General features: G+C 47.9%; 2 protein-coding genes across 3 annotated transcripts; both read left to right on the top strand.

Annotated features, from left to right (window-relative positions):
• The first annotated feature begins 6,126 nt into the window (after window positions 1-6,126).
• LOC123180580 (dihydrolipoyl dehydrogenase 2, chloroplastic) lies at window positions 6,127-11,878 on the top strand. 2 transcript variants are annotated; one of them, XM_044592656.1, is made up of 15 exons: window positions 6,127-6,569; window positions 7,034-7,180; window positions 7,654-7,788; window positions 8,437-8,554; window positions 9,017-9,141; window positions 9,497-9,622; window positions 9,732-9,812; window positions 10,109-10,171; window positions 10,251-10,325; window positions 10,407-10,485; window positions 10,581-10,681; window positions 10,863-10,976; window positions 11,100-11,213; window positions 11,300-11,371; window positions 11,500-11,878. In XM_044592656.1, the coding sequence occupies exons 1-15, from the start codon at window positions 6,267-6,269 to the stop codon at window positions 11,614-11,616; spliced, it is 1,770 nt and encodes a 589-aa protein (XP_044448591.1). In that variant the 5' UTR covers window positions 6,127-6,266; the 3' UTR covers window positions 11,617-11,878. The 2 variants fall into 2 exon arrangements, with proteins under 2 accessions (XP_044448591.1, XP_044448592.1); XM_044592657.1 differs by having other exon boundaries at window positions 6,128-6,569; window positions 11,463-11,878.
• Window positions 11,879-14,792: 2,914 nt separating this feature from the next.
• LOC123180579 (tubulin gamma-2 chain) lies at window positions 14,793-19,694 on the top strand. The gene is made up of 12 exons (XM_044592655.1): window positions 14,793-15,182; window positions 16,000-16,200; window positions 16,376-16,487; window positions 16,644-17,044; window positions 17,223-17,276; window positions 17,358-17,462; window positions 17,806-17,880; window positions 17,955-17,999; window positions 18,110-18,238; window positions 18,576-18,680; window positions 18,758-18,819; window positions 19,298-19,694. Exons 1-11 carry the CDS (start codon window positions 15,054-15,056, stop codon window positions 18,809-18,811), a joined length of 1,410 nt encoding a protein of 469 aa, XP_044448590.1. The 5' UTR covers window positions 14,793-15,053; the 3' UTR covers window positions 18,812-18,819; window positions 19,298-19,694.
• The last annotated feature ends 6,975 nt before the right edge of the window (window positions 19,695-26,669 follow it).

Here is a 26,669-nt window from a genome sequence, read left to right as displayed (position 1 = left end):
TATAGTGGGGGTTTTGGAGCTGCCATAAACAGGAGAACATCTCGCTCATAGCGCAGCCCTACCCCTCTCCCTCCTCGTCTCTTGCGGTGCTTGGCGAAGCCCTGCAGGATTGCCACGCTCCTCCATCACCACCACGTCGTTGTGCTGCTGCTGGACGGAGTCTTCCCCAACCTCTCCCTCTCTCCTTGCTGGATCAAGGCGAGGGAGACGTCACCGGGCTGCACGTGTGTTGAACGCGGAGGCACCGTTCTTCGGTGCTTAGATCGGAATCAACCGCGATCTGAATCGCTACGAGTACGACTCCTTCATCCGCGTTCTTGCAACGCTTCCGCATCGCGATCTACAATGGTATGTAGATGCACTCCCCTTCCCCTCATTGCTAGATTACTCCATAGATTGATCTTGGTGATGCGTAGAAAATTTTGAATTTCTGCTACGTTCCCCAACAGAGTGCGCCTCGGTGTTTTCGGACGATGAGTCCGATACAACCTTGCGCCGGAGACCTTTCCTGGTCCCCGCGGCCTTCTTCTTGGCCTTCTTCTCCGGCGCCTCATAGGGCGCCGGAACCAGCATCTCCGTTAAGCGAGCCTTTGCTGGATCTTCGGGCAGTGGGGCTGGACAATCGATCCGCTCCGCTGTCGCTACCGAGTCCTGTTAAAATGGCATGGAGACTCAGATCCCTCACACGATTATACTGGGGAAAGGAACATCTTGTGAGATATAAAGAGCTTACTGGATTGGCAGGGCGCTTTGCGCTGAGTCCGCGATCCTCGGTAAGGGGAGGAGGTACCTCGGCGGCCTTGAACAACACCTTCCAGACGTCTTTGTGCGTCGTGTCGAAAAGCTCTCGCAGCGTCTGGTGCTTGGTCGGGTCGAACTCCCACATATTGAATGCCCGTCTTTGACACGGAAGGATCCGGCGGAAGAGCATGACCTGGACCACGTTGACAAGCTTGATTTTCTTGCTTATCATATTTTTGACACAACTCTGGAGTCTGGTCAGCTCCACCGATGAACCCCAGAATAGGCCCTTCTCTTTCCAGGAGGTGAGCCGCATGGGGATGCCGGATCAAAATTCGGGGGCCGCCACCCAGTTGGTGTTGCGCGGCTCGGTGTGTAGAACCACCCCGATTGCCACCCCTTCACGGTCTCCACATAGGAGCCTTCGAGCCAGGTGACGTTGGGCATTTTGCCTACCATGGCGCCTCCACACTCCGCTTGCTGGCCGACCACCACCTTCGGTTTCATGTTGAAGGTCTTCAGCCACAGGCCGAAGTGGGGCTTGATGCGGAGGAAGGCCTCGCACACGACGATAAACGCCGAGATGATGAGGATGAAATTGGGGGCCAGATCATGGAAGTCCAGCCCGTAGTAGAATATGAGCCCGCGGACAAATGGGTGGAGGGGAAATCCCAGTCCGCGGACGAAGTGGGTGAGGAATACAACCCTCTCATGGGGTTCTGGAGTAGGGACGATCTGCCCCGCGTCTGGGAGCAGGTGCGCGATGTCTGCAGCTAGGTATCCGGCTTCCTGGAGCTTCGTAATGTCCTCCTCCGTAACGGAGGAGACCATCCACTTGCCTCCCGCTCCGGACATGTTTGGAATGGCTTTGCGGAGAAGATGAGAACTTGGGCGCTGGAGCTCGAGTGCGCGGGAATGGATGGGCAGGGGAAGAAGAAGGCGTGGGTGAAAAAGAGGAATCCTTGTCCCTTTACAAAGGCGGTAGAAACTGTGCGCCTCCCCACTTGCCCCGTAAAATCGCTTATTCCCCAAGCGCCGTGATTGATGGCACGGTTGGGTTACCCATACCCGTATTGATGAGAATCCCGTGATAAGGGGACACGATCTCTGCTTCGACAAGACGTGCCAAGGAAACCGCCTCGCAACATGTGCAGCAGCTGGTTGAGGAAAACGGTTCAAATAAAGACCGGGTCGTGGCGTGATGTCACGTTATGAAAAGTTGTCAGCAGATTGGATTTGTGGAATATCGCACTCTCTACGGTGGTATGTGGAAATTGTTTTGCAGAGCCGGACACGATCCTTGTGTTCAAAATCTTCTATGGAGTATTCGGAGAAGGAACCCGCCTTGCAATGCCGAAGACAATCCGCGCGCCGGACTCATCGTCATTGAAGCCTGGTTCAGGGGCTACTGAGGGAGTCCTGGATTAGGGGGTCCTCGGACAGCCGGACTATATACTTTGGCCGGACTGTTGGACTATGAAGATACAATATTGAAGACTTCGTCCCGTGTCCGGGTGGGACTCTCCTTTGCATGGAAGGCAAGCTTGGCAATTCGGATATGCAGATCTCCTCCCTTGTAACCGACTCTGTGTAACCCTAGCCCCCTCCGGTGTCTATATAAACCGGAGGGTTTAGTCCGTAGGACAACAACAATCATAATCATAGGCTAGCTTCTAGGGTTTAGCCTCCACGATCTCGTGGTAGATCAACTCTTGTAATACTCATATCATCAAGATCAATCAAACAGGAAGTAGGGTATTGCCTCCATCGAGAGGGCCCGAACCTGGGTAAACATTGTGTCCCCCGCCTCCTGTTACCATTAGCCTTAGACGCACAGTTCGGGACCCCCTACCCGAGATCCGCCGGTTTTGACACCGACACTCGCTGCTAGTGTACTCAGCCTCGCTGATGCCGCCTCTACGACGGGCCGCCCTACCCTTTGCACACGCCTCGGCACCACATTTCGGCAACCCCGACGCGACCGACACCGACATGGACGAGATCATCACGAGCGGCTTAGTCGCCGCCGCCTCCTACCCCGGGTTCCACGCGCAAGACGAAACAATAGACACCGCCGTCGACATGGTCGATGAGCTCGACGACGCTGAGGAGGGGGGAAGGAAGAGGAGGAGGAGATGGACCCGACACCATCGAGGAAAAGGAGAAAGAAGAAGCGGGCGGCCAATGCCAGGCCAGGCGAGCCGCGCGTCAAGTGGACGTCTTAGGAAGACGAGTGCCTCACCGAAGCATGGAAGACCGTCAGCATCGACCCGATCACCGGCTTGAATCAGAACGCCGACACGTACTGGAGACGGATCAAGTCGGCGTTCGATGAGCGCAAGCTGGTCGACCCTACTTCGCCACCATCCACATGGAGCGTGGCGACAAGGCCATGTCGAACCTTTGGGCGATCATCCAGGCGGCCTGCAAAAAATGGCATGAGATCGCGGCTTGCCCGAAAAGTGGCGCCAACGTCGAGGGTCAGGTATGTCCAGCCGTCGGCTCACTTCTTTCGCCGTGTACGTCGTTGACACTTGTTCTTCGGTTAGACAGATGGTTCGTATGTTCAACATGTATCGCCGGGACAACAACGACCAAGAGTTCAAGTTCCTTCACGTGTTCTCCCGGATCGAGTCGTGCAAGAAGTGGAGGGAGGTCTGGCTCACCCTCGCCAAGGCCAAGGAGATGTACAAGCAGGACGCGCCGCCGCTGGGTGGCGGATGGGGGCCCTGATGGCAACAAAAGAGCCAAGACGGCGAGGGACGCAACATCGGCTGCCGAGTGGCTGTAATCATCGATCGAGCAGTGCATCGCCGACGCCAAGAATAACGTCGCAAAGAGGGAGGAGAAATCCTACGCGCGGTAGTCGGCGTTGATGACGAAGCAGGAAACGTGAAGCTCGACCTTCTTAGGACCAACGTCGCCACGAAGAAGAGGAACACCGACATGGCGTTCTTGATGGGGGCGGACGTGTTGACGATGGACGAGCTGGTCAAGGCGTGGTACCTGGCGGAGTGCGGCCTCATCTTGAACCAGATGCCTTCGACCACCGCGCCTACGCCCATGCCGACCCCAACGCCGACGCCTAGCCCTAGCGATGAAGCCCCGTCGACGCCGAGCACAGAAGCCACGTCGACGCCGACCAGCCCGACCACAGAAGCCACACCGATGCCGGCCGGTCCCACGCCAGAGGAGCCCGTCGTTTGATGCATTCCTTTGTCTACGCGTCCTTCCTTTGAATGCCAAACTTTCGTGTATGTTTGATCGTCGAACTGTGGCATGGTGATCGCCGAACTGTGGCATGATAATCGCCGAACTATGGCATGATGATCGCCGAACTTGTGGCGTTTTTTTGGCAGCGGGAAAGACAAGTTTGAATTTATGTGCGTCTTGGGGCCGAAACCTGGGGGCGCGGCTGGGAACTAGGTCGCCCACAGGGTGAAAAAATCGCCGACGCATAGGCCAAAACGCAATCGCCGGGTGCGCTGGGAGGCCGAATGAGTGGAGATGCTCTAAGGCCAACTCTAGCGCGCGACCCCATCCCGTCCGGCCCCGTCCGTTTGGGGCAAAACGGACAAACCAGACGGCCCAGCACGCGACAGCCTGGACCCATCTTGTCCGTTTTGTGTCCGGCCCGACCCATTTCGAGCGCAAACATGCGCCCGGTTTGGGTCCAAACGGACAGCAAACGGACGCGCCACTCGTTCACGTCGGGCCGCGTGGCAGGTGACCACCTACCTCCCACTGGCCAACATAAATGCGCACGCGCGATGGGCCCCACCTGTCATCCACCCAGGCGAACGGGCGCCGTCCTTCTTAAATGGGAAGCTGTGGACCGGTCGCAGTCCACACTCCCCACTCAAGCCCGCGCCACCTCCTCGAAATCCGACACTCCCCAAACCCTAGCTCTCCCTCTCCCCATCCTCGATCTCGTCGGCCGACCGCCACACAACCATGGGGTGGTGGAACACCGGCCGCAAGGGGGCGCACGACCACGAGGCTGGCTCGTCCTCGGGCCGCCGCCGCGGCGGCGTCAAAAATGAGGCCGCCTCACCACCACGACATGCCCCACGGAGGGCCCCCGCGCCGCCCGCATTCTCCATCGCCCCTACGGCTGTCGACGAGCACGACCACCACTACATCCACGCAGATGTTTGCTATCGTTATTGGGAGACGAGGACGCCGCTCCCCTGGAGCGACGTTCACCTCCCCAATAACTGGCATCTCTCCGCCGACCGGGTGCCGATCCCGACGAGCGGCCGAGCGCGCCGCGAGGAGATCGAACGCCGCCGCCGCCTCCTGCCAGACAACCTCTACTACGACCCCAGGTACGTTGTCGACTCCGACCTCTGGGGCATGTGGTTCCGGGACGAGCACGACACGCGGCGCGCCTCCTTGTTCGCTGACACCTCGTCGGGGCCGCGGCGGCCAGGTGAGCGCCGCACGCGCGCTTCGAGCCCTCCCCAACTGCGCGGGCGTAGGATGGTGCGCGGCATCACGCCGCGCCGTCGCCGTCACCCTCTCCGTCGCCACCACCTCCTCCTCTCATGACAGAGGAGGAGGAGGCCCGGCTCCTTCAACGTGTCATGGAAGACTCCATGAACACGCACGACGAGCGCCAGTGGGAGGGCCTGGAGACCATGATGGCCCTCTCTGCCATGGAGCTGGTCGTGCACGGCTCCGGGCATGGCCGACGACGTGGGGGGCGTGAACTCGTGCCCCACGCCGCCGCGGTCACCGGAGCGCGAGGCGTCGCCACGGGAGGAGGTGGTGCAGGCACCTCCCGCCTTCCAGCAAGCTCCCGTGTACCAGGCACCGCCGTCCCACCTCTGGACGCCGCCGGCCTACGTCGACCTCGTCAGCGATGACGACGACAACGACGGCCACTGAGAAGACGGCGACGACCATGACATCAACGGGCACGGCAGGAGCGCGCGGTCGGCGTTTTTTTTTGTTTTTTTATGTTAATTATGTCTATGTGAACTATGGAACTAGGCCGTTTTGTGGCCGTGATGTTTAATTATGTTTGCGTTTATTTTATTTTTTTCGCCATTTTATTCTAGTTTTTGCGTTTTTTAATCACGTTCACCCCGACATTATTTGAGGTGCGGCCGCGCGTTAGGCGCACCGACAACCCAACGGCCCCAAGTAGACATGGACGACCCATTGCCGTCCCAAACGGACGAAAACATGCTAAAACGGACATTTTGGGGTCGAGTTGGCCTAACATCACCGGTGTTGCGATAGAGGAGGACCGCATCGAACGGCTATGGAGAGTGCCTTATTTTTCTTGTCAAACATTTGACCCGCCGTAACTACCTACACTGACGTGTGGACCCGACCTCACAGCGCCGTCTTCTTTTCCTCCGCCTCCTCCCCGCTTCGAATCCTCCGCCCCTCGCGTAAACCCCCAAGGCCAGCATAGCCACACTCCACTCTCGCCATCTCCGCCCGCGCTTGCCCCGCTCCCCTTCATACCACACACGCCCCGAGCGCGAGCCTCCTAGCCAGCCTCTCGCCTCGCCATGCACTCCGTCTCCATCTCCGCCTCGGCCTCCGCCTCGGCGATCGCCAGCGGAGGCGCCAGATCCAAGGCGGCGGCGGGGCGCCGGCCCGGCGAGATCCGGTTCTGCGGGCTCCGGGGCGATGCTCTCGCGTGCGCCTCGCTGCGGGCCTCGCACGCCGCGGCGGCCACCAGGCGCGCGGTGCTGAGGGCGGCTGCGTCGGCGAACGGCGCGGCGGGGAGCGGCGACGGGTTCGATTACGACCTCGTAATCATCGGAGCTGGCGTCGGTGGGCACGGCGCTGCGCTCCACGCCGTGGAGGAGGTCAGTGCTGCTTCTCCTTGTGTTCATGATTTTCTGTCAACTCTTCAGAGTTAAACCACGTTACTCTTCATACCGTGCTAAAACTCACATTTAATTTGCGAGCTTCGATTAGCAACCGGTGCTGGAGCTGGGAATTCTGTTTAAATATAGTGAATTGATGTCTATGTTTTTGCTCGAGGATTTCATGCAGTATCTGCAGGGTTCCTCGTGATCTGTTAAATCCAGTTCTCTTTGGACTGGATGTTGACCTGTTGGCAGTGTAATTGGATTGTTGAAGTTAGTCTGCCTTCTCCACATTTGGTGATATAACCGAGAAATAGAACTATGCCCACCTTTTTGTTCTGAACTTCAATTCCTTCTATAACATACAAGCAAAGAAGCTTACAGAATTATAAGTATGTCTGACATTGCTTCGATCACTATTTCTCATTTCTTCATGTTTATATGTTGTCCAATTGGTGCAGGGGTTGAAAACCGCCATTATCGAGGGAGATGTTGTGGGTGGGACCTGTGTGAACAGGGGCTGTGTTCCGTCCAAAGCACTTCTTGCTGTCAGTGGTCGGATGAGAGAGCTTCATGATGAACATCACATGAAGTCCCTGGGTCTGCAGGTATAACTGGATGCAATGATGATGGGTTGAGAACAGGTCATAGAATGTGTTACGACTATACATGCATATTGCTAAATGCTAAGCATCAGGAGTCTTTGAGTAGGTTCACAAAGTCAACAATTCAACAGTAAGCATATAGGAAGATAAACAGTTTGAGTTTCAGCATGCCTGTTTAACACTTATCTCATGGAGTGTATATAACCTTGATAACTATTTCTAAGAAATTACCCATGTCAATTCTATTAATCTTCCCTTATTTGTTCTTCACAATGCTTTGAGTTTTCTATATGTTTATGTTGCCCTTTATCATGTGAGTTGTCCTAAATTTACTAGTATATTTTACCAGAAGTATGCTCTGTCCTTACAAGTTACAGCCATTACCTGTCGGCATGTGCTGCCTTTTCATTCTTCCATGTTACATCATTTGTCCTGCACAATCAATTAATCGTTGAACATATTCTGCCTTATATTAGGTTTCTTCAACTGGATATGACAGACAAGCTGTTGCTGATCATGCAAATAATCTTGCCTCCAAAATCAGAAGTAACTTGACTAATTCAATGAAGGCTATGGGAGTGGATATATTAACTGGATTTGGCAAAATTGTGGTATGTCCTCTGTAAATCATTTACTTGCTGCGTGTACAGTTAGAAGTTTTTTAATTGCATACAAATTCTATCAACCTTTGTAAGCTAACACTTTCCGAAGAATTATATATGCTAAAGTTTTTTGATTGCATATCCTACAAACAGGCCTGACATAAAAGGTTGATGACTGTATCTGGAAACGTATTTGCATGTCTCATGCATGCTTGTTGATTTCGCCAAACTTTGCATTGATTGCTGAAGGAAAGCCAAGTTCTAGCTAGTTTTGGAGCCACTGAATGTCCGAGATAGGCATATATAATGACTGCAAGCCGCAACTGCTTGATTCAACCAGTTGGGTTATAAATTATATAGCATGATCTATTGTTTATGGTGATAGCATGGAATATGTGTGGCTCTGTTTATGGTGATAGCATGGACAGGGGTGCATGGAAGTTAGATATCCACGTACCAGAACCATAACTAGGTTTCGAAATCGTATGGGTTTCATTTCAACTCTAGCCTACCACAACATGTTTGGGATTGAATGGGTTTCTTGTTGTTGTATGTTTACAGCCCTACCATGCAGGAATTGTCATAGAATAGTGCATGCATTCGAACCATCAGAATTTCGTTTATTGATTTACTTATTTCCATCCATGATGTGATCAGGGAAAGCAAAAGGTACGATACGGAAAAGTTGGTTTTCCAGAAAAAGAAATCACTGCAAAGAACATCATCATTGCCACTGGATCAGTTCCTTTTGTTCCCAAGGGCATAGAAATTGACGGTAAGTGCTGATTCTTCTCTTGATGGATCATTCTTCTAGATTAATTACACTACCTATTTGATATTCAGAATCTTTTTCCATACTTATTGTATTCATTAAAAATTTCGTTTGAACTCCAACCTGCAAATTAAGAACAGAAAACAGACATGCAAGCTATTCTAATAATGTAGTACAATGACCATTTTTCATATACACTTAAATACTATTTAGCTGTGGTAGCTTATGTTGATGCAGTTTTTCCTTTTTAAATTTTTTGTGATGTTCCAATTGTCCTGGAGTTTAGTTCAAGTGGAGTACATTTTGTTTCTCTAAGTGATACGAAGGAAGATATAATACAAAAAAAATTGTAACCATTTCCAACAATTGTCGACTCCATTGCACGAATCTTGACACTTATTGCTAGCGCTTGTATTGATTATCATTTCTTATTTTATTTCTCTAATACTGTTTGTTATTGTGCAGGCAAGACTGTATTTACTAGTGATCATGCATTAAAACTTGAATCCGTTCCGGACTGGATAGCTATTGTTGGAAGTGGTTATATTGGACTTGAATTCAGCGATGTGTACACAGCTCTAGGAAGCGAGGTAACTGAAAGTTCTTGCTGTCAACAAATTTGAAAGAGTGGATTTAATCATGTTTTAGGAATATCTGTGTTTATCTGATAGTGTTCCCATGCAGTCACTTCAATGCAGAAACATGATTACTGGTTACATGATTACTTGCAAAAGATTCCTATCATTTGCATCTTTACACCTTCTGCTTTGCATATGTTATTATTATTTTACCGGCATGCAGATACTCACACATATTCGACTTCAGAAAGTGCTTGAGGATTCTGTTAGATATTGTAGCAAAATGTTTGGACCAAATGCTGCTTACAGGTGTATGCTGATTATATTGTAATGTATGGCCTAAAGTTACACAATTTTGATCGAGCAGGTTACCTTTGTTGAAGCTCTTGACCAGCTGATGCCTGGTTTTGATCCTGAAATCGCAAAATTGGCCCAGAGAGTCCTTATCAATACAAGGAAAATTGACTATCACACTGGTGTTTTTGCAAGCAAGGTTGATTTCATCATCCACTCTTAACTTTTCTCACACAGTAGAATCTTTAGATAAAATAGATTCATCATCCATCATATGTATATTGAATTGTTGATGCATTTGCCTCAAGATTACTCCGGCAAAGGATGGAAAGCCTGTGTTGATTGAGCTCATTGATGCCAAAACGAAGGAACACAAAGAAACCCTTGAGGTAAATTACGTTTTAAATATATTTTTGTTCTTTTACGCAGGTGTTACAATTGCAGTTCTGCTGGCTATGTTTCTACTAGGGTACAACACATGCACACTTTGATTATTTCTATCATCTTGTGATGGATGATTTAATCGAGTAAATTTTTGCTACATATCTTCCACTCCACACTTGCCAATATATCAACTATTTATGACCATTCTTGCTTAGCTCATTCATGTAAGTAGGAAATATAAACAACATATTTGCTGCACTTTGACAATGGCTTTTATGTGAGCGGAAATTTGTGTGTGTAGGTGGACGCAGCCCTTATAGCCACTGGAAGAGCACCATTCACCAGCGGGCTTGGCTTGGAAAATGTGAGTACTTGAAAGTGTAGCTATCAGAAGAAAATGCTGCAGTTTTATTAGCCGTGGATATAATTTGTTTTTTCTTCAGATTAATGTTGTTACACAGCGTGGTTTTATTCCTGTTGATGAGCGGATGCAAGTCACGGATGCTGATGGCAATGTGGTATGTTGCATAAACAAATTGTTACACTGGGCAATTGTTTCCCAATGGCCCGTTTGGATATTAACATATGATATGTTGTAGGTACCGAATTTATTTTGCATTGGAGATGCGAATGGTAAACTCATGCTTGCCCATGCTGCCAGTGCACAGGGAATCTCAGGTACTTCCGAAGTATTTGATACATGCACTTGTGTTGTTGCTCCTATGAGTGCTGGTTGCTATAGTTGTGTAATGTGTAATTCTATGAATATGTAGTCGTTGAGCAAATCTCTGGGAGGGACCACATTCTAAACCATTTAAGCATCCCAGCCGCTTGTTTCACTCATCCAGAAATCAGTATGGTTGGGCTGACAGAGGTAAGTCGAGGATCTTAACTCCTTGTTCTGTCTTGTTCATGCATTTTCCATCTGTACTAAAAAAACATTTTTTAATATATTTTCTTTAAAACTAATTTAATGCATTCTGTTACTGCACTTGATATGTACCATATCTCGAAAAGAGAAAAACACTTGACTGGGTGTGTTGAATATGTTGCAGCCGCAAGCCAGAGAAAAGGCTGATAACGAAGGATTTGAGGTCAGTGTTGTTAAGACCAGCTTTAAGGCCAACACGAAAGCTTTGGCAGAAAATGAAGGCGATGGAATTGCTAAGGTGATTCTGTTTTAACATAAAGTTTTCTACTTGTTGCATTGTTTTCAGACCTTGCTCTAGGGGATCACAGTTTTGCATCCACTGTCATATTTTGAGTTTGACAATGTTTGTCCCTCTTTGCAGATGATCTACCGACCTGACACGGGAGAAATTCTTGGTGTTCACATCTTGGGTTTGCATGCTGCTGACCTCATCCACGAGGCATCAAATGCCATTGCCCTAGGAACTCGTTTACAAGTGAGTATAGCTGATATTTTTTCTTTACTCCCCTCCATTGCCTAGCAGTTTAGTTTATAGTAACACAATGGCCTCCGCCATTGCAGGAACTTAAGCTTGCTGTTCATGCACACCCAACGTTATCCGAAGTCCTTGACGAACTCTTCAAAGCGGCCAAGGTACAGATCGATGTGTTAACTATTCAGCCGCTTAGAAAAATTCTCAGGCATGACTCTGAACAGCTGTAAGCCATGCTTTCTTTCCCAACAGGTTAATTCAGGTGTCTCTCATTCTGTAAATGAACCAGTTGCAGCCTAAAGACGGGCAGGAGCGTGAGCCAAATCATCCACCCCAGCCGCTCTTGAAGGTCCTTAGTTTCATCACGAGCCTGCTGTCTTCCCCGCAACGAGATCGGCAACCCTAGCCATACAAGGAGCTTTTGCAGCCTGCTGGTGCCACATCATGGTACCCAGGGAAAAAATAGTTACACATTTTGTAGCGTGTTCAGATATTATTAGTCATGGGGTGGTGATTTGGTTCTTGTTGCCTTCATTTCTTTGTTGTTTCACCTATTGAGTGTAAGTCTAGCCAGGGTTGTTCAAATAATCGGCGTTCTCGCCGCAATGTATTTTTAAGACTGCTCAATTGATGTCTGAAAAGAAGTTTGCAGGTTGAAGGACTCGAAACTCTGCTGTCTTAAGTACCGCCATATATACTCTAGTTTTTTGGATGCAGATTTGGTGCAAGTTGTCGTGCCATAAGTACCAAAATCTTCGAAAAATATTCATTGATTACAAAAAATATAGTTATAACACGTGGACTTGATTTTGTAAAACATAGTAATTACTAATATTTACTTTAAAGAAACACACCGTAAGCTGTCCATAATTGATTTACTTGCACAAATACTCCCTCTGTCTTAGTACAAAGTTGTACACTAAGCTTGAGACAATTATTTTAGGACGAAGGGAGTATATATTTATCTTAAATTAAAATGACAAGCACGATAAATGTTATTACACCAAGAAAAGAAGTTATAAAAACACAAAAGAGGCTTTTGTAAGTATCGCCCATTCCTCAATAGAAGTTTCTTTATAGAGGGGACGACCCAGTTTTATAGGATAAAAATAAAGCGAGGCAATGCAATCATTTATCCCAACAATGCGACCATTTTATCCCGATCTATTCTTCAGCTCAGCCGGCTAAGTGTTTCTTTAACATAGTCGACCTCAGTCTCAAATGTCGTTGAAATGTGCGGCAGAGCTGCCAATTACACGACAACAATGACATTTTTTTTCTGAAACAAGGCAAAAGATTTGCCATTTTTATTGATTAGGAAGAAGAGAGTTGTTCGGTTAATTAGAGGAAAACCGGACGAAAACCTAAATTACAAACCTTACAAAGGGCACACACGGACGACCTGGCTACCAACAAAATCACGACACAACCGTCGAGAGGTAGCACCGAACAACAAAGCAACGCCAAATAGTCGACCGCAACGTCGAGAACATGGCAGCTCCGATTTTGCCGACGAGCATCACAGGAGAAAGCTAAGCCTCGCACCGACCTAGTCCAGCGCAACACCCGAAGAGCACCGCTCGTTGAAAACCGCCCTCATAAAGTCATCGTTGCCGCAGTGGCCCCGCCGCCCGCAGCTCCGACTTCTCTATCACAGCCAGAAGCCAACATAGGCACACCCATTGGCGCACCGGACCTTCGGCATCAGAAGGACAAGTCGCGACCCGGCTCTCCTCGCCACCATCGTCGTTGCCACACACGTCGCAACGCCACATCACCTCATCGCCGGTCGGGCACCTGCCGACCGCCATGTAGTGCACATCCAGCCTGCAGGAATCACAAATGGGACCAAGATCTTCAAGACGGCACCCCCAAGAGGGAATACGACGTTGAAGACGACGCCGCCGTCTGATCCAACCAGGATCATGACTTTCGCCCAAAGATCTTGACCCGAGAGTGAAGGATGCCCAAATCACCTCGACGCCGCCTCCAAGGAAGAAAGCGACGCCCACGGGCGCCGCCGCCGCCGGCCAGCAAGAACCGGCCAAGCTTTCGCTCGGATCATCGACACCACCACTCTCACGCAAGCAACTCCACTGACCCGCACACCCCTGCACAACCACAGCGCCATGACCGTGCAGGGACCACCACCACGCCTTGCTGTCGAGTCAACCACGGCAAACCACCAGCACGAAGACTGATGCACGTCCTCCGGGCAGGGAAGGGCAGACTGCCACCCCGCATCCTCCCGCCGGCCAGATCTGGTGATCCAAAGACCACGCAGCACGCAGACGCCACAGCCCGAGCCGCCGGAGCTGTGACCTGCCGAAGAACCGCCGTCGCCGAGCTGCCTAGACAGGCAGGACGAGCCTCCCACCACCAGCACACCGCGGCCGCTGCATCGCCCGCGCGAACTCCACAGCCGCCGACACGTCAACCACCTTCCCGGGCCGCCGCCCCGGATGCCAGCCCTCGATGCCCGCCAGCGCTCACAGCTCCACCATGGAGCCGCCAAGCACCACGTCGTCGATGCACGCCGCCCGCCGCAGCCCCTCGCCGGCGCCAACAACCCCTCCATGAAGCCGCCGAGCACCGGCCCGCCGACGCGTCGCGCGCCACTCCGCCGCAGCCACCGAGGGCGGAGAAGCCAGATCCGGCCAAGCCCGGCCAGGATCCAGCCGCTCCCCGCGCGAACGTCGTCCCCGCAACCCCGCCAGCCGCCCGCGCCGCCGGGAAGATGCAACCGCCGCGCGCGCTACGCTGCGGAAGAGGAGAAAACATCCCGCCGCCACCCTCCCTGGGGCACGCGCGGGCTTCGCCGGCGGCCCCTCCGGCGGCGGTGATGCAGAGGAGTGGGGGGAGGAGAGCTTTGTGGCGGCGGCGCTAGGTTCCCCCGTGTCGCCCGAGTTAGGTGACGCGGGGGCGTTGAGATTGAGACGCGGGCGCGAGTATTTGTTTAGTTATTCTAGATTCATACAACAATGACATTGGCATGGCCTATGAATGAGACCTCGCCAAAGTGGTTGTGGTAACCATGCTAAACAAATGCCAATTACATGACAAACAATGACACTGGCATGCCCTATGAATAAGACCTCGCCAAAGTGGTTGTGGTAACCATGCTAAACAAACGACGACATGAGAACAACAAACATTGGTGGCTGAGGAATGAGACTTCGTCGATGTAGCGGGTAGGGGTTAATGCTAGTAGGCCACTGGTGGCAGGGAACGAACCCTAGACCCTGATGTTAGGGGGATGAGCACTGCGGCACTATGATCGACAGTGGCAGGGGCTTGATCAAGGTAGACGGTGATGCCATGCGGTAGCAATGCTGCTCGCGGACAAAGAAGACCACCCGTGGAGTGGGGTAGGAGGAAGATGATGACCATTGGATCCAGATCCATAGGACCAGGAAAATTGACTTTTTGATTATAACGAAGAAAAATAGGTATATTAATTGATATCCACCTTTCCCATTATACTCTGGCGAAAAAATCCCAGGAATCCGGCGCACCTGAAAATTCGAAATTTGCGCGCATTCTCGCATTTTGTTCCACTTCCACCCCCCAAACCCCGTCTCCCCTTCCTGTTTCTCCGTCTCGTCACCTCGCGCTTCCACCCCCCACCACACCACGCCACTTCCCTCCAGCGCCTCCACTCCACGGCACTCGCAGTTGGTGGACGGCTCAGCCAGCCCTTGCGCCCAAACGAAGCAACCCCAAAACCCTAGGCCGCCGCCGCCGCCGCCGGCCGAGCCCCACGTCTCCCTCCGCCCCCGCCCTCCCCCGCGGTAACCCTAGCCGTAGCATCCGCCGCCGCCGGAGCAGGAGGAGGACGACGAGATGCCGCGCGAGATCATCACGATACAGGTGGGGCAATGCGGGAACCAGATCGGGATGGAGTTCTGGAAGCAGCTCTGCCTCGAGCACGGCATCGGCAAGGACGGACTCCTCGAGGACTTCGCCACGCAGGTCCGCCCCCGCCCTCGCGCTCGCCGCACGCCTTCTTCTTATTCTCCCCCTCTCTCGTCTCCCGATCCGGCTGCCCGACGCTATTGCTCGTTCGGTGGTGGCCGTTTTCCGCGGCCAATTGCTGCGGTTCAGCGAGCGCCGCGGCGTGTTCGATCTGTTCCTCGTTGCGGCACGGTGTTTTTAGCCTTTTATTATGGGTTTCAGGGTTTAGTGAAATGGCGAACCTGGTAGGCCTGTAACTTCAATGCTAGTATAATTGAACAATCTCACCCGAAAAGGTGAACCTTAATAGATTTCAGTCGACACAATAGCTTCTGTTAGTTTTGATTTGGAGTTTAATAGTCGTTTCTGAAGGGAGTTTTGTTATTCATGAATTAGGCACAGTGCCAAAATGCATGTTTATAGGATTAAATGCAGGGTGTCTTCAGTAACAAGAAAGCGTTTGGTACATATGAGTGTACATATAAGTCATGCTAAACCCAACTGGTACAGCATCTGAGAACCTTGAGAAATACTTTGGTGAGAGTGCGTCTTGATTATGCCAGAAAGTGAACCATGTATCCGAGTGTTTCGCTACTTATGCTTTCGTTTAAAATTAGTGGGTGCACCATCTGTTGTTTCCATTTATAGAGCCTATGCTGGTAGCTGGGTTAGCACGAGGGTCATATAGATGCTTGATTATGCCAGAGTGAACCTGGTATCCAAGTACTTCTGTTTTTGTACAAAATCAATGGATGCATCATCTGTTGTTTCCATGTATCTTGCCTATGCTTGTAGCTGGGTTAAGATGAGAGTCATAGAGATGTTTTCTCTGCAGGGAGGAGACAGGAAGGATGTTTTTTTCTACCAGGCGGATGATCAGCACTACATACCCAGGGCTCTTCTTATGGATCTAGAACCAAGAGTGATCAATGGAATACAGAACAGCGAGTACAAGAACCTATTCAACCACGAGAATATATATTTGTCTGAGCATGGTGGTGGTGCCGGAAACAATTGGGCTAGCGGATATCATCAGGTGCAGTTGCATCTCTGTGTCTTGGTTTTCATCCAGTAGACTTATAATTGTTACTATAAGCTTACCAAAGTTTACATGTTTTCTATTGTGTCATCCATAAGCCAATTGTGCATTTTGCATTTCAGATACCAGTAGACCTTTTAGATTAATGCTCTATCCTATTCTCAAATTTTAGGGCGAACAAGTCGTTGATGATATCATGGACATGGTAGATCGAGAAGCAGATGGAAGTGATAGCCTCGAGGGTTTTGTTTTATGCCACTCCATTGCTGGTGGAACTGGTTCAGGTAACTGGATCTCGTAGTTTGATTCCTCCCTTTCACTTTATCATTCCTTCTTAGTTCTTTGTTAATAGCTGTATTGCAAGAGTGTCTATCATGTTGTTCACTATACACTAGTATTTTGTTTAATTGTCTAATGCAGTCCATGTTGCCCTTGCTCAGGTATGGGTTCTTATGTGCTGGAGACCCTAAATGATCGATACAGTAAGAAGCTTGTACAGACATATAGTGTCTTTCCAAACCAGATGGAAACGAGTGATGTTGTTGTCCAACCATACAACTCCCTTTTAACTCTGAAGCGGCTGACACTGAATGCTGACTGTGTGGTTGTTCTTGACAATACGGCTCTTAACAGAATTGCCGTTGAACGTCTTCATTTAGCAAATCCTACTTTTGCACAAACAAACTCTTTGGTTTCCACTGTTATGTCTGCAAGCACAACCACCTTGAGGTATCCTGGATATATGAATAATGATCTGGCTGGCCTTCTCGCCTCCTTGATTCCTACTCCAAGGTGCCATTTTCTTATGACAGGTTATACTCCATTGACCGTTGAACGACAGGTAACTTTGCATCCCCAGTTGTTACACTTTGAATTTACATCTTCTGTACTTATTAACTTTCTAGTTGGCTTGACTGAAATTTAGGGCCAGTGTATTTGTGTCAGACTTGCTACATTTTTGTTTTCTGCCTTTTTGGTGACAAATGCTTGACCTGATTTGATTGTGTGTGCCACCGCAGGTTAACATGATACGCAAGACGACAGTATTAGATGTTATGAGACGACTTCTGCAGGTAATATTACCCCTGCCCCAGGTTGCTTTCTAATCTCCTTTGTCTTCATGAGTTTGAACCTTTATCTATTTTATCTTACAGACAAAGAACATAATGGTGTCATCTTACGCTCGTACCAAGGAAGCTAGTCAGGCTAAATACATCTCCATACTTAACATCATTCAAGGAGAGGTGGACCCAACACAGGTACAGTTCTGTCAAATGGATTTACTGGCGCAATGCTTATGTATGCCAACTTAATTATGATATTAACAATTGTGGCACTATGCATTCACATAAAACAGTCAAAAGGTAAAAATTTATGTCTTTGGCTTTGCACTGCACATTGCCTTGTTCATAGGAAGCAAACCCTGTCTGTCCATTTCAATATCAGAAGTTCCTGAAAAACATGTAGCACTGTAGGTTTTCATCATGATGTTTATTGACCAGTAGCAATTAACTGGAGCTTAGTGATGGTTTTTATGTATCCTGTTGATTTATCTATTCTTTGGTGCTTAACTTTGGTCATCTCATCATCTCATGTATGTAGGTCCATGAGAGCCTACAAAGGATACGTGAAAGGAAGCTTGTTAACTTCGTAGAGTGGGGACCTGCAAGCATTCAGGTGAGCACCCAACTAGAGCAAATTTCAGTTTAAATTCTTGACACTTTAATTTATGAGCATCTCAATTGCTACAGGTTGCATTGTCAAGAAAATCACCATATGTTCAAACCACCCACAGGGTAAAGTGATCTTTCTTTCTTGTGATGAACTGCAAAAATGTCTTACATTTGGGAACAGAGGGTGTATTTTTTTTAATGCTAGCATTCTAATAAACAATGTTTTGCCACAGGTTAGTGGTTTGATGTTAGCAAATCATACTAGCATCCGTCACTTATTCAGCAAATGTCTGGGGCAGTATGAAAAGCTGAGGAAAAAGCAAGCCTTTCTTGACAACTACAGGAAGTTCCCGATGTTTGCGGTAAGAACGCTATATTTCTTCATTTTTTCTTAGTTGTTTCGAATTTGTTTACTTTTAAGTTGGTATAAATGTTATAAGGCTTGTGGAATTTATAAATACTTTGCACCTGAAACTCTCGATGTTATTGTTCAAGATCAAAAGCCTGTTTTGATAACACAGAACAAAGACACTTTGCTAGCAGTTTTATGTAATGCTGACTGGAAATCGAAGCTATATTATTTTCCTCCAGTAACATAACCACCCACGTGATTTTCTTAGGACATACCCTGGAGTACTACATATTATTGTGTGAAGCTTATCCTTATATGCTGATCATCTGTCTGGCCACAATATGCAGGACAATGATCTCTCTGAATTTGATGAATCTCGAGAAATTATAGAGGGTCTGGTTGATGAATACAAGGCTTGCGAATCACCTGACTACATCAAATGGGGGATGGAGGTACTCTCGTACTCCATTTTTTATATATAATGTGTGTTCCATGATATGAGATGATGAGCTTTATGTAATGAAAACAGGACCTTGGAGATGCAAATGTTGCGGCCGCACTTGAGTCGAAGTTAGTTGTGTAAATACCAAGGTAATGTGTGATTTGATATATGGGCATATTGACTTGAATTGCTACTCGAAACCTTGCTGAAAAGTTGGATCATTGTTCTCACATGACCTTGTTGAACAATTCCTACATTATTCGCAATCTCCTTTTATTTGGTAGAACGTCGTCGTGTGAAAATAGATCTATTCTGATCGTTGGCAGTGGCATTACTAAATCCTTTAACCCTAGTAATCATTAACCATGTTTTTATGTTTATCGTGTAAATAACAAAAGACACACCTTTTAAGTCATGACTCCTAAGATCCTCTTTTGTGAAGTTTTATAAGGTACCTTTCAGTATTGAATAACTCCAGAAATTTTCCAATTACCAAAAGCAGTTAGGTGACTAGTGTAGTAACACATTGGTCCACGATGAGCGAATCAAGGTTCATACTTGGAGTAGTTTTTATGTTTGACATTTGCTGCAGAAGTTTACTCGACTGAAAGAGCTTTCTACACGCAGGTCTCGCTGGTTATACAATGATGCGACTGTAGCTGTCAGATGGACATCATTCTGCTCAAGCTCAACCCCACCCCAACGTAGTGCTAGTGTGGTACGGAATTGGTTGACGCAGTTATCTGCTTTCTTAGACTTTTGCCTTTCTCCGTTAGTTCAGTGTGCCATGTATATTTTGGAATCCACTGCAATCGGGTCTTTATGCTGTTCTGTTTTGCGTGTACAATCTGTAGTGATGATGCTTTTGGTGCTGTGTGAGGTTTACAGGTTTTCTAAGTTATTGTGCCGACCTTTCTTTACTGGCGATATGACAGTTGCCAGAAATGTAATCTAGTCAGTTTGTATAAACAGCGCATGTCGTATTTTAAAATCTATGCTGTTTGCAGCTTCATTTCTTCTGACAGTTTTCACTTGTCTCCTAGGCTGCTTATGTATCTTGTCACTCTTTGATTCGTTTCCTGTCATACTACTGTTGAGTGTACGCCACCTCTGCCTCAGTCTTTTATTGAGGGTCCATTGTGATAGTTTTGCAAGCACGTACCGTAGTAAACATGAAATTTTCAACGGCTGATGCAATACACATATAATATTGTGTCTGTACGTAAGATAAGGTAGCCGACACTTCCTCCGTTCGCAAATATAAGTTGTTTTTGATATTTTAGTATCAGAAATTTCTGCTCCTGGGAGCACGTGCTCCCTTTTAATATGAACTACCTGCATTGAAATGAGTGAACAAGCACACTAAAATGTGTCTATATACATATGATTTAGAAAAAGTTTAAACATATTATATTTATGAAGGGTGGGAGTAAGAAGCAGCCACCTTTTTTTCCTGTAATGAAAATAATTGAACTTCGATGGCTAGAACACACATAATTCTCTCTCTTAAGAAAAACGTCGTCACTCGATAGAGTCATACAGTTACAATGTGATCGAGCGGTTGCGAGCCATTACACACAAGAGTATTCCAATTTCCAACTTGTGACCCTAATAAAAGAAAATAGTATTCCAACTTTACACGGTGGGGGTTTCCAAGTTCCAACCAAAAGACCCGTAAAAAGGAAAGTTTGTTCCAATCCGTCAGGCATCAGAATCCGGAGCGCATCGGAAAGATCGGGCTCGGTGACTTGGACCGCTGCTGCTGGTGGCTCGCGGATTGCAGCGCCTGGTCGACCATGGCGGCGCGCGACGCCGAGGACACGGCCGTGCCGCCGGCCAGCGCTCGCTGGTAGGCCTCGTCGTCCTCCATGCTCGCGCCCCCTTCCAGCGCCAGGTGCACGAGGCGGCGCATGTCATGCGACGTCAGCTCGTGCTGCTCGGTCAGCTCGGGGCCGTCCGAGCGCGCCTCGAAGCTCGACAGCAGCAGGCTCGCCCCCTCCCCCGCGCGGTACGGGCGCACCATGAACTGGGCGCCGCAGCCGTCCTCGTCCTCCTCGTACGCGGCGACGGCCCGCTGGCCGTGCAGGCTCCGCGCGCCGCTCAGGTCGAATTCCCCGAACTCCATGTCGCTCCCGCTCTCGTCCTCGTCCGACGCCGCCGGCTCCTCGGACGCGTCATCGTCGACGAAAACGACACGGAGGCGGAACTCCACGCCGCCGAGCTCGTCGAGCGCGCCGCGCTCCGCCGCCCTCCGGGCCTCCGTCGCGACCTCCGGGCGCAGCATCGGGTTGTTGAGCCTGGCCACGAGGCCCGCAAACGCCCGGTCCGCGGCGCCCCGGCGGCCCAGGTCGCGGAGCGGCACGCGGCAGGAAACGTCCTCCATCGTGTCGACGTCCACGGGGCCGCCGCCGTAGTCGCTGCATTGCTCGACGAGCAGCCGGAACGTGACGTCGGGCTGCGACGAGCCGCACGAGTCTGCGGCCGGGATCTCGGCGAGCAGGACCAGCTTGTCGGGTTGGCTGAGCAGGACGTGCTCGTTCACGGCGGTGGCCATGCCTACTCTAGCTGCGCGTACACCAGCGGACGAACTTGGACGCTGGTTTGTAATTTGATTGACTACGAGAGCGTCGCAGGCTGTGCTCCTAGAGCGGAACAGGGGCCTGCTTATATAGCTCAAGGGTCATGGCGGTTGAAACAAGTGGGAGAGCCGAATTCGACTCGGACGAGCAGTCGAGAAATCCCATACAGGAGACGTGGATGGAATCGGAGTGGATTGTGGGGGTGGGGCCGTGGCGGTTTCGCGAATCGATTGACTCTGAGAAGGCGCGTGCTAGGCAGCGGCCGGCTGGCCTTATTTTTCCGTCTGATTGACGCATTTTAGCATGTTCGATCTAATTGTGGGAGGGCCAATTTGAACATAGGTTAAAAGGCCCCACGATCAGTTGAGGTGTCTAATTAGAATTGAATCACCCAATTTTAATCAAGTCAACAATTTCTTAAATCTCTCATCTAATCCTTTTATACTATACATTACTAGTAAGCACGCACGTGCAACACACGTCTCAAATGTTAACCAAATGAGATGCACATCAATATAGGAAAATGATCCCTGATATATTTGAATTAAATAGATACACAATATTTGTGATGTTGCTCAAATTATATTTTCAAAGGTGGGATGTCATTGTCATGTTGCTGCATAGAGATAATAATGTATTCTTTCATTCATTCGGTCTTTGATATGTTGTAAATTTAGAGCATTAAATCTAGTAGTTGATCCTCTGAATCGCCATTGTAAAATATAGTCATTCGACAAGCTAATTCCAGTGTGATACGTCTTAATACAACATGATTCAATACACGACATGTATTAGCCCGAGAAAGATATGTTTGGAGAACAAAATACAACTACTATTTACACTCTTCCATATCCTATACTGTAGATTGTTACCACTTTTCCGGACAGTAGCATGCAAATTCCCCCCACACTCTCAGTAAACCTCTCCATTTCCTGTGATTCATTCAGACTCAAAGGGAAATTGTCAAATAGGCATATAAATACAGTTCTTAGAAGCTGAATTCATTAAGTAGATCCATCATTCTAAAAGAACTCGTAATTAGAAGCGGTAGTTGCGTAGTAATAGCATTTATAGTGAGGGTACAAATTGTCGTGATAGATAGAAGTATATGCATTTTGGACATTGTCATTTTTTTGCGCCTGAGAGGGGGAGGGACATTGACTATTCAAATGTGCCGAACTATAGTGAGTATGCACCCATGTAATGAATGACACCGTATTCAAAAGGGATTACTCGCAGTTGTAAATTGGTGTTCCTAATGCCTTTCACCGTGATTTGCGATTAGTAATCTATCATATGCTAGTACTACACGGCGCTTAATTGCATTCTAGTTGTTTTACATACAGAAGCAACTGGAGTACACTTGTTCATTGTTCTCTCTAACTGACAAGAAACAAATAGGATATGAATACTTGCTAACAAATCTGAAAGCAAAGGATCAACCTAAATTCCATCAAACGGTCAAATCATGTGAGGCTAGATAACAACAAGAGCATCAAACTCCACAAAAAATGGTCTCAACATTTTAAGAAGTCAATAATGGGCTCATATATGACAAATGCAGACAAACACTATGCCAACAAATAATTACCAATACCTAAAATATACATATGTAAAGTAATATACAGAGGGGGTATCGTTGAATTACATATTGTGATGCTCTTATTTATTCAGTCAATGGAGCGAAGAGCAAGATTTCTTTTTTCCTTTTAGGGTGATGTTTGGAAATATTTGTTGGTGAACGTAGTATTTCAAAAAATTTGCCTACGATCACGCGCAAGGTCTATCTAGGAGAAGCATAGCAACGAGCGGGGAGAGTGTGTCCATGTACCCTCGTAGACCGAAAGCGGAAGCGTTAAGTAACGCGGTTGATGTAGTCGAACGTCTTCACGATCCAACCGATCCAAGTACCGACCGTACGGCACCTCCGTGTTCAGCACACGTTCAGCTCGATGACGTCCCTCGAGCTCTTGATCCAGTTGAGGACGAGGGAGAGTTTCGTTAGCACGCCGGCATGGCGACGGTGATGATGAAGTTACTGGCGCAGGGCTTCGCCTAAGCACTACGACGATATGACCGAGGTGTTGAACTGTCGAGGGGGCACCGCACACGGCTAATAGATTGTCTGTTGTGCCTTTGGGGTGCCCCCTGCCCCCATATATAAAGGAGGGGAGGAGGAGGCCGGCCAACAAGGGGCGCGCCAGGGAGAGGGGAGTCCTACTAGGACTCCAGTCATAGTAGGATTTGGCCCTACCCTTTTTTCCTTCTACCGGAGGGGGAAAAGGGGAAGGAGAGGGAGTAGGAGAAGGAAAGGGGGGTGGCGCCCCCTTCCCAAGTCCAATTCGGACTCCTCCCTTGTGGGGGACGCACCAGCGCCTTGTGGGCTGGTTAGCCTCTCTCCTATGGCCCATAAGGCCCATATCTTTCCCCAGGGGGTTCCGGTAACCCTTCCGGTACTCTGGTATGTACCCGATGCACTGCGGAACCCTTCCGGTGTCCGAATACTACCTTCCAATATATCAATCTTTACCTCTCGACCATTTCGAGACTCCTTGTCATGTCCGTGATCTCATCCGGGACTCCGAACAAACTTCGGTCATCAAATCAGATAACTCATAATACAAATCGTCATCGAACGTTAAGCGTGCGGACCCTACGGGTTCGAGAACTATGTAGACATGACCGAGACACATCTCCGGTCAATAACCAATAGCGGAACCTGGATGCTCATATTGGCTCCTACATATTCTACGAAGATCTTTATCGGTCAAACGCATAACAACATACGTCGTTCCCTTTGTCATCGGTATGTTACCTGCCCGATATTCGATTGTCGGTATCATCATACCTAGTTCAATCTCGTTACCGGCAAGTCTCTTTACTCGTTCCGTAATGCATCATCCCGCAACTAACTCATTAGTCACATTGCTTGCAAGGCTTATAATGATGTGCATTACCGAAAGGGCCTAGAGACACCTCTCCGATACACGGAGTGAAAAATCCTAATCTCAATCTATGCCAACCCAACAAACACCTTCGGAGACACCTGTAGAGCATCTTTATAATCACCCAGTTATGTTGTGACGTTTGATAGCACACAAGGTGTTCCTCCGGTATTCGGGAGTTGCATAATCTCATAGTCAGAGGAACATGTATAAGTCATGAAGAAAGCAATAGCAATAAAACTCAACGATCATAATACTAAGCTAACAGATGGATCTTGTCCATCACATCATTCTCTAATGATGTGTTCTCGTTCATCAAATGAAAACACATGTCTATGGTCAGGAAACATAAACATCTTTGATTAACGAGCTAGTCAAGTAGAGGCATACTAGGGACACTCTGTTTTGTCTATGTATTCACACATGTACTAAGTTTCCGGTTAATACAATTCTAGCATGAATAATAAACATTTATCATGATATAATGAAATATAAATAACAACTTTATTATTGCCTCTAGGGCATATTTACTTTAGTCTCCCACTTGCACTAGAGTCAATAATCTAGTTCATATCGCCATGTGATATAACACCAATAGTTCACATCACCATGTGACTAATACCCAAAGGGTTTTACTAGAGTCAATAATCTAGTTCACATCGCTATGTGATTAACACCCAAAGAGTACTAAGGTATGATCATGTTTTGCTTGTGAGAGAAGCTTAGTCAATGGTTCTGTCACATTCAGAGCCGTATGTATTTTGCAATTTTTCTATGTCTACAATGCTCTGCATGGAGCTACTCTAGCTAATTGCTCCCACTTTCAATATGTATCCAGACTGAGACTCAGATTCATCCGGATCAATGTAAAAGCTTGCATTGGCGTAACTCTTTACGACGAACTCTTTATCACCTCCATAACTGAGAAATATCTCTTAGTCTTCTAAGGATAATTTTGACCGCGGTCAAGTGATCCACTCCTGGATCAATATCGTACCCCCTTGCCAAACTCATGACAAGGTACATAAAAGGTTTGGTACACAACATAGCATACTTTATAGAACCTATGGCTAAGGCATAGGGAATGAATTTCATTCTCTTTCTATTTTCTGCCGTGGTCGTGTTTTGAGTCTTACTCAACTTTACACCTTGCAATACAGGCAAGAACTCCTTCTTTGATTGTTCCATTTTGAACTACTTCAAAACTCTTGTCAAGGTATGTACTCATTGAAAAATCTTATCAAGCGTCTTGATCTATCTCTATAGATCTTGATGCCCAATATGTAAGCAACTTCACCGAGGTCTTTCTTTGAAAAACTCCTTTCAAACACTCCTTTATGCTTTCCAGAAAATTCTCCATCATTTCTGATCAACAATATGTCATTCACATATACTTATCAGAAAGGCTGTAGTGCTCCCACTCACTTTCTTGTAAATACAGGCTTCACCGCAAGTCTGTATAAAACTATATGCTTTGATCAACTTATCAAAGCGTATATTCCAACTCCGAGATGCTTGCACCAGTCCATAGATGGATCGCTGGAGCTTGCACATTTTGTTAGCACATTTAGGATTGACAAAACCTTCTGGTTGTATCATATACAACTCTTCTTTAATAAATCCATTAAGGAATGCAGTTTTGATATCCATTTGTCAGATTTCATAAAATGTGGCAACTGCTAACATGATTCGGACAGACTTTAAGCATCGATACGAGTGAGAAAATCTCATCGTAGTCAACATCTTGAATTTGTCAAAAACCCTTTTCGACAAGTCGAGCTTTGTAGATAGTAACACTATTATTAGTGTCTGTCTTCCTCTTGAAGATCCATTTATTCTCAATGGATTGCCGATCATCGGGCAAGTCCACCAAAGTCCACACTTTGTTCTCATACATGGATTCTATCTCAGATTTCATGGCCTCAACCCATCCGCCGGAATCTGGGCTCATCATCGCTTCCTCATAGTTCGTAGGTTCATCATGGTCAACATGACTTCTAGAACAAGATTACCGTACCACTCTGGTGCAGATCGTACTCTGGTTGACCTACGAGGTTCGGTAGTAACTTGATTTGAAGTTTCATGATCATCATCATTAACTTCCTCACTAATTGGTGTAGGCATCACCGGAACTGACTTCAGTGATGAGCTACTTTCCAATTCGAGAGAAGGTACAATTACCTCATCAAGTTCTACTTTCCTCCCACTCACTTCTTTCGAGAGAAACTCCTTCTCTAGAAAGGATCCACTCTTAGCAACAAAGATCTTGCCTTCGGATCTGTGATAGAAGGTGTACCCAACAGTTTGTTTTGGGTATCCTATGAAGACGCACTTCTCCGATTTGGGTTTGAGCTTATCAGGCTGAAACTTTTTCACATAAGCATCACAACCCCAAACTTTAAGAAACGACAACTTATGTTTCTTGCTAAACAACAGTTCATACGGTGTCATCTCAACGGATTTTTAGACGGTGCC

This window comes from Triticum aestivum, chromosome 1D (assembly GCF_018294505.1).
Source record: "Triticum aestivum cultivar Chinese Spring chromosome 1D, IWGSC CS RefSeq v2.1, whole genome shotgun sequence".
NCBI lineage: Eukaryota > Viridiplantae > Streptophyta > Magnoliopsida > Poales > Poaceae > Triticum > Triticum aestivum.
Note: the sequence above shows the minus strand (reverse complement) of the source record. Positions and strands in the feature narration are given on the sequence as shown.

Excerpts from the sequence above, each read along its gene's own strand:
- LOC123180580 (XM_044592656.1), top strand. The coding sequence starts at position 6,267 with ATGCACTCCGTCTCCATCTCCGCCTCGGCCTCCGCCTCGGCGATCGCC. Across the intron at positions 7,181-7,653 it reads TGAAGTCCCTGGGTCTGCAG|GTTTCTTCAACTGGATATGA; the intron begins GTATAACTGGAT and ends GCCTTATATTAG. Across the intron at positions 10,326-10,406 it reads CGGATGCTGATGGCAATGTG|GTACCGAATTTATTTTGCAT; the intron begins GTATGTTGCATA and ends GATATGTTGTAG.
- LOC123180579 (XM_044592655.1), top strand. The coding sequence starts at position 15,054 with ATGCCGCGCGAGATCATCACGATACAGGTGGGGCAATGCGGGAACCAG. Across the intron at positions 16,201-16,375 it reads GGGCTAGCGGATATCATCAG|GGCGAACAAGTCGTTGATGA; the intron begins GTGCAGTTGCAT and ends CTCAAATTTTAG. Across the intron at positions 18,000-18,109 it reads ATGTTCAAACCACCCACAGG|GTTAGTGGTTTGATGTTAGC; the intron begins GTAAAGTGATCT and ends GTTTTGCCACAG.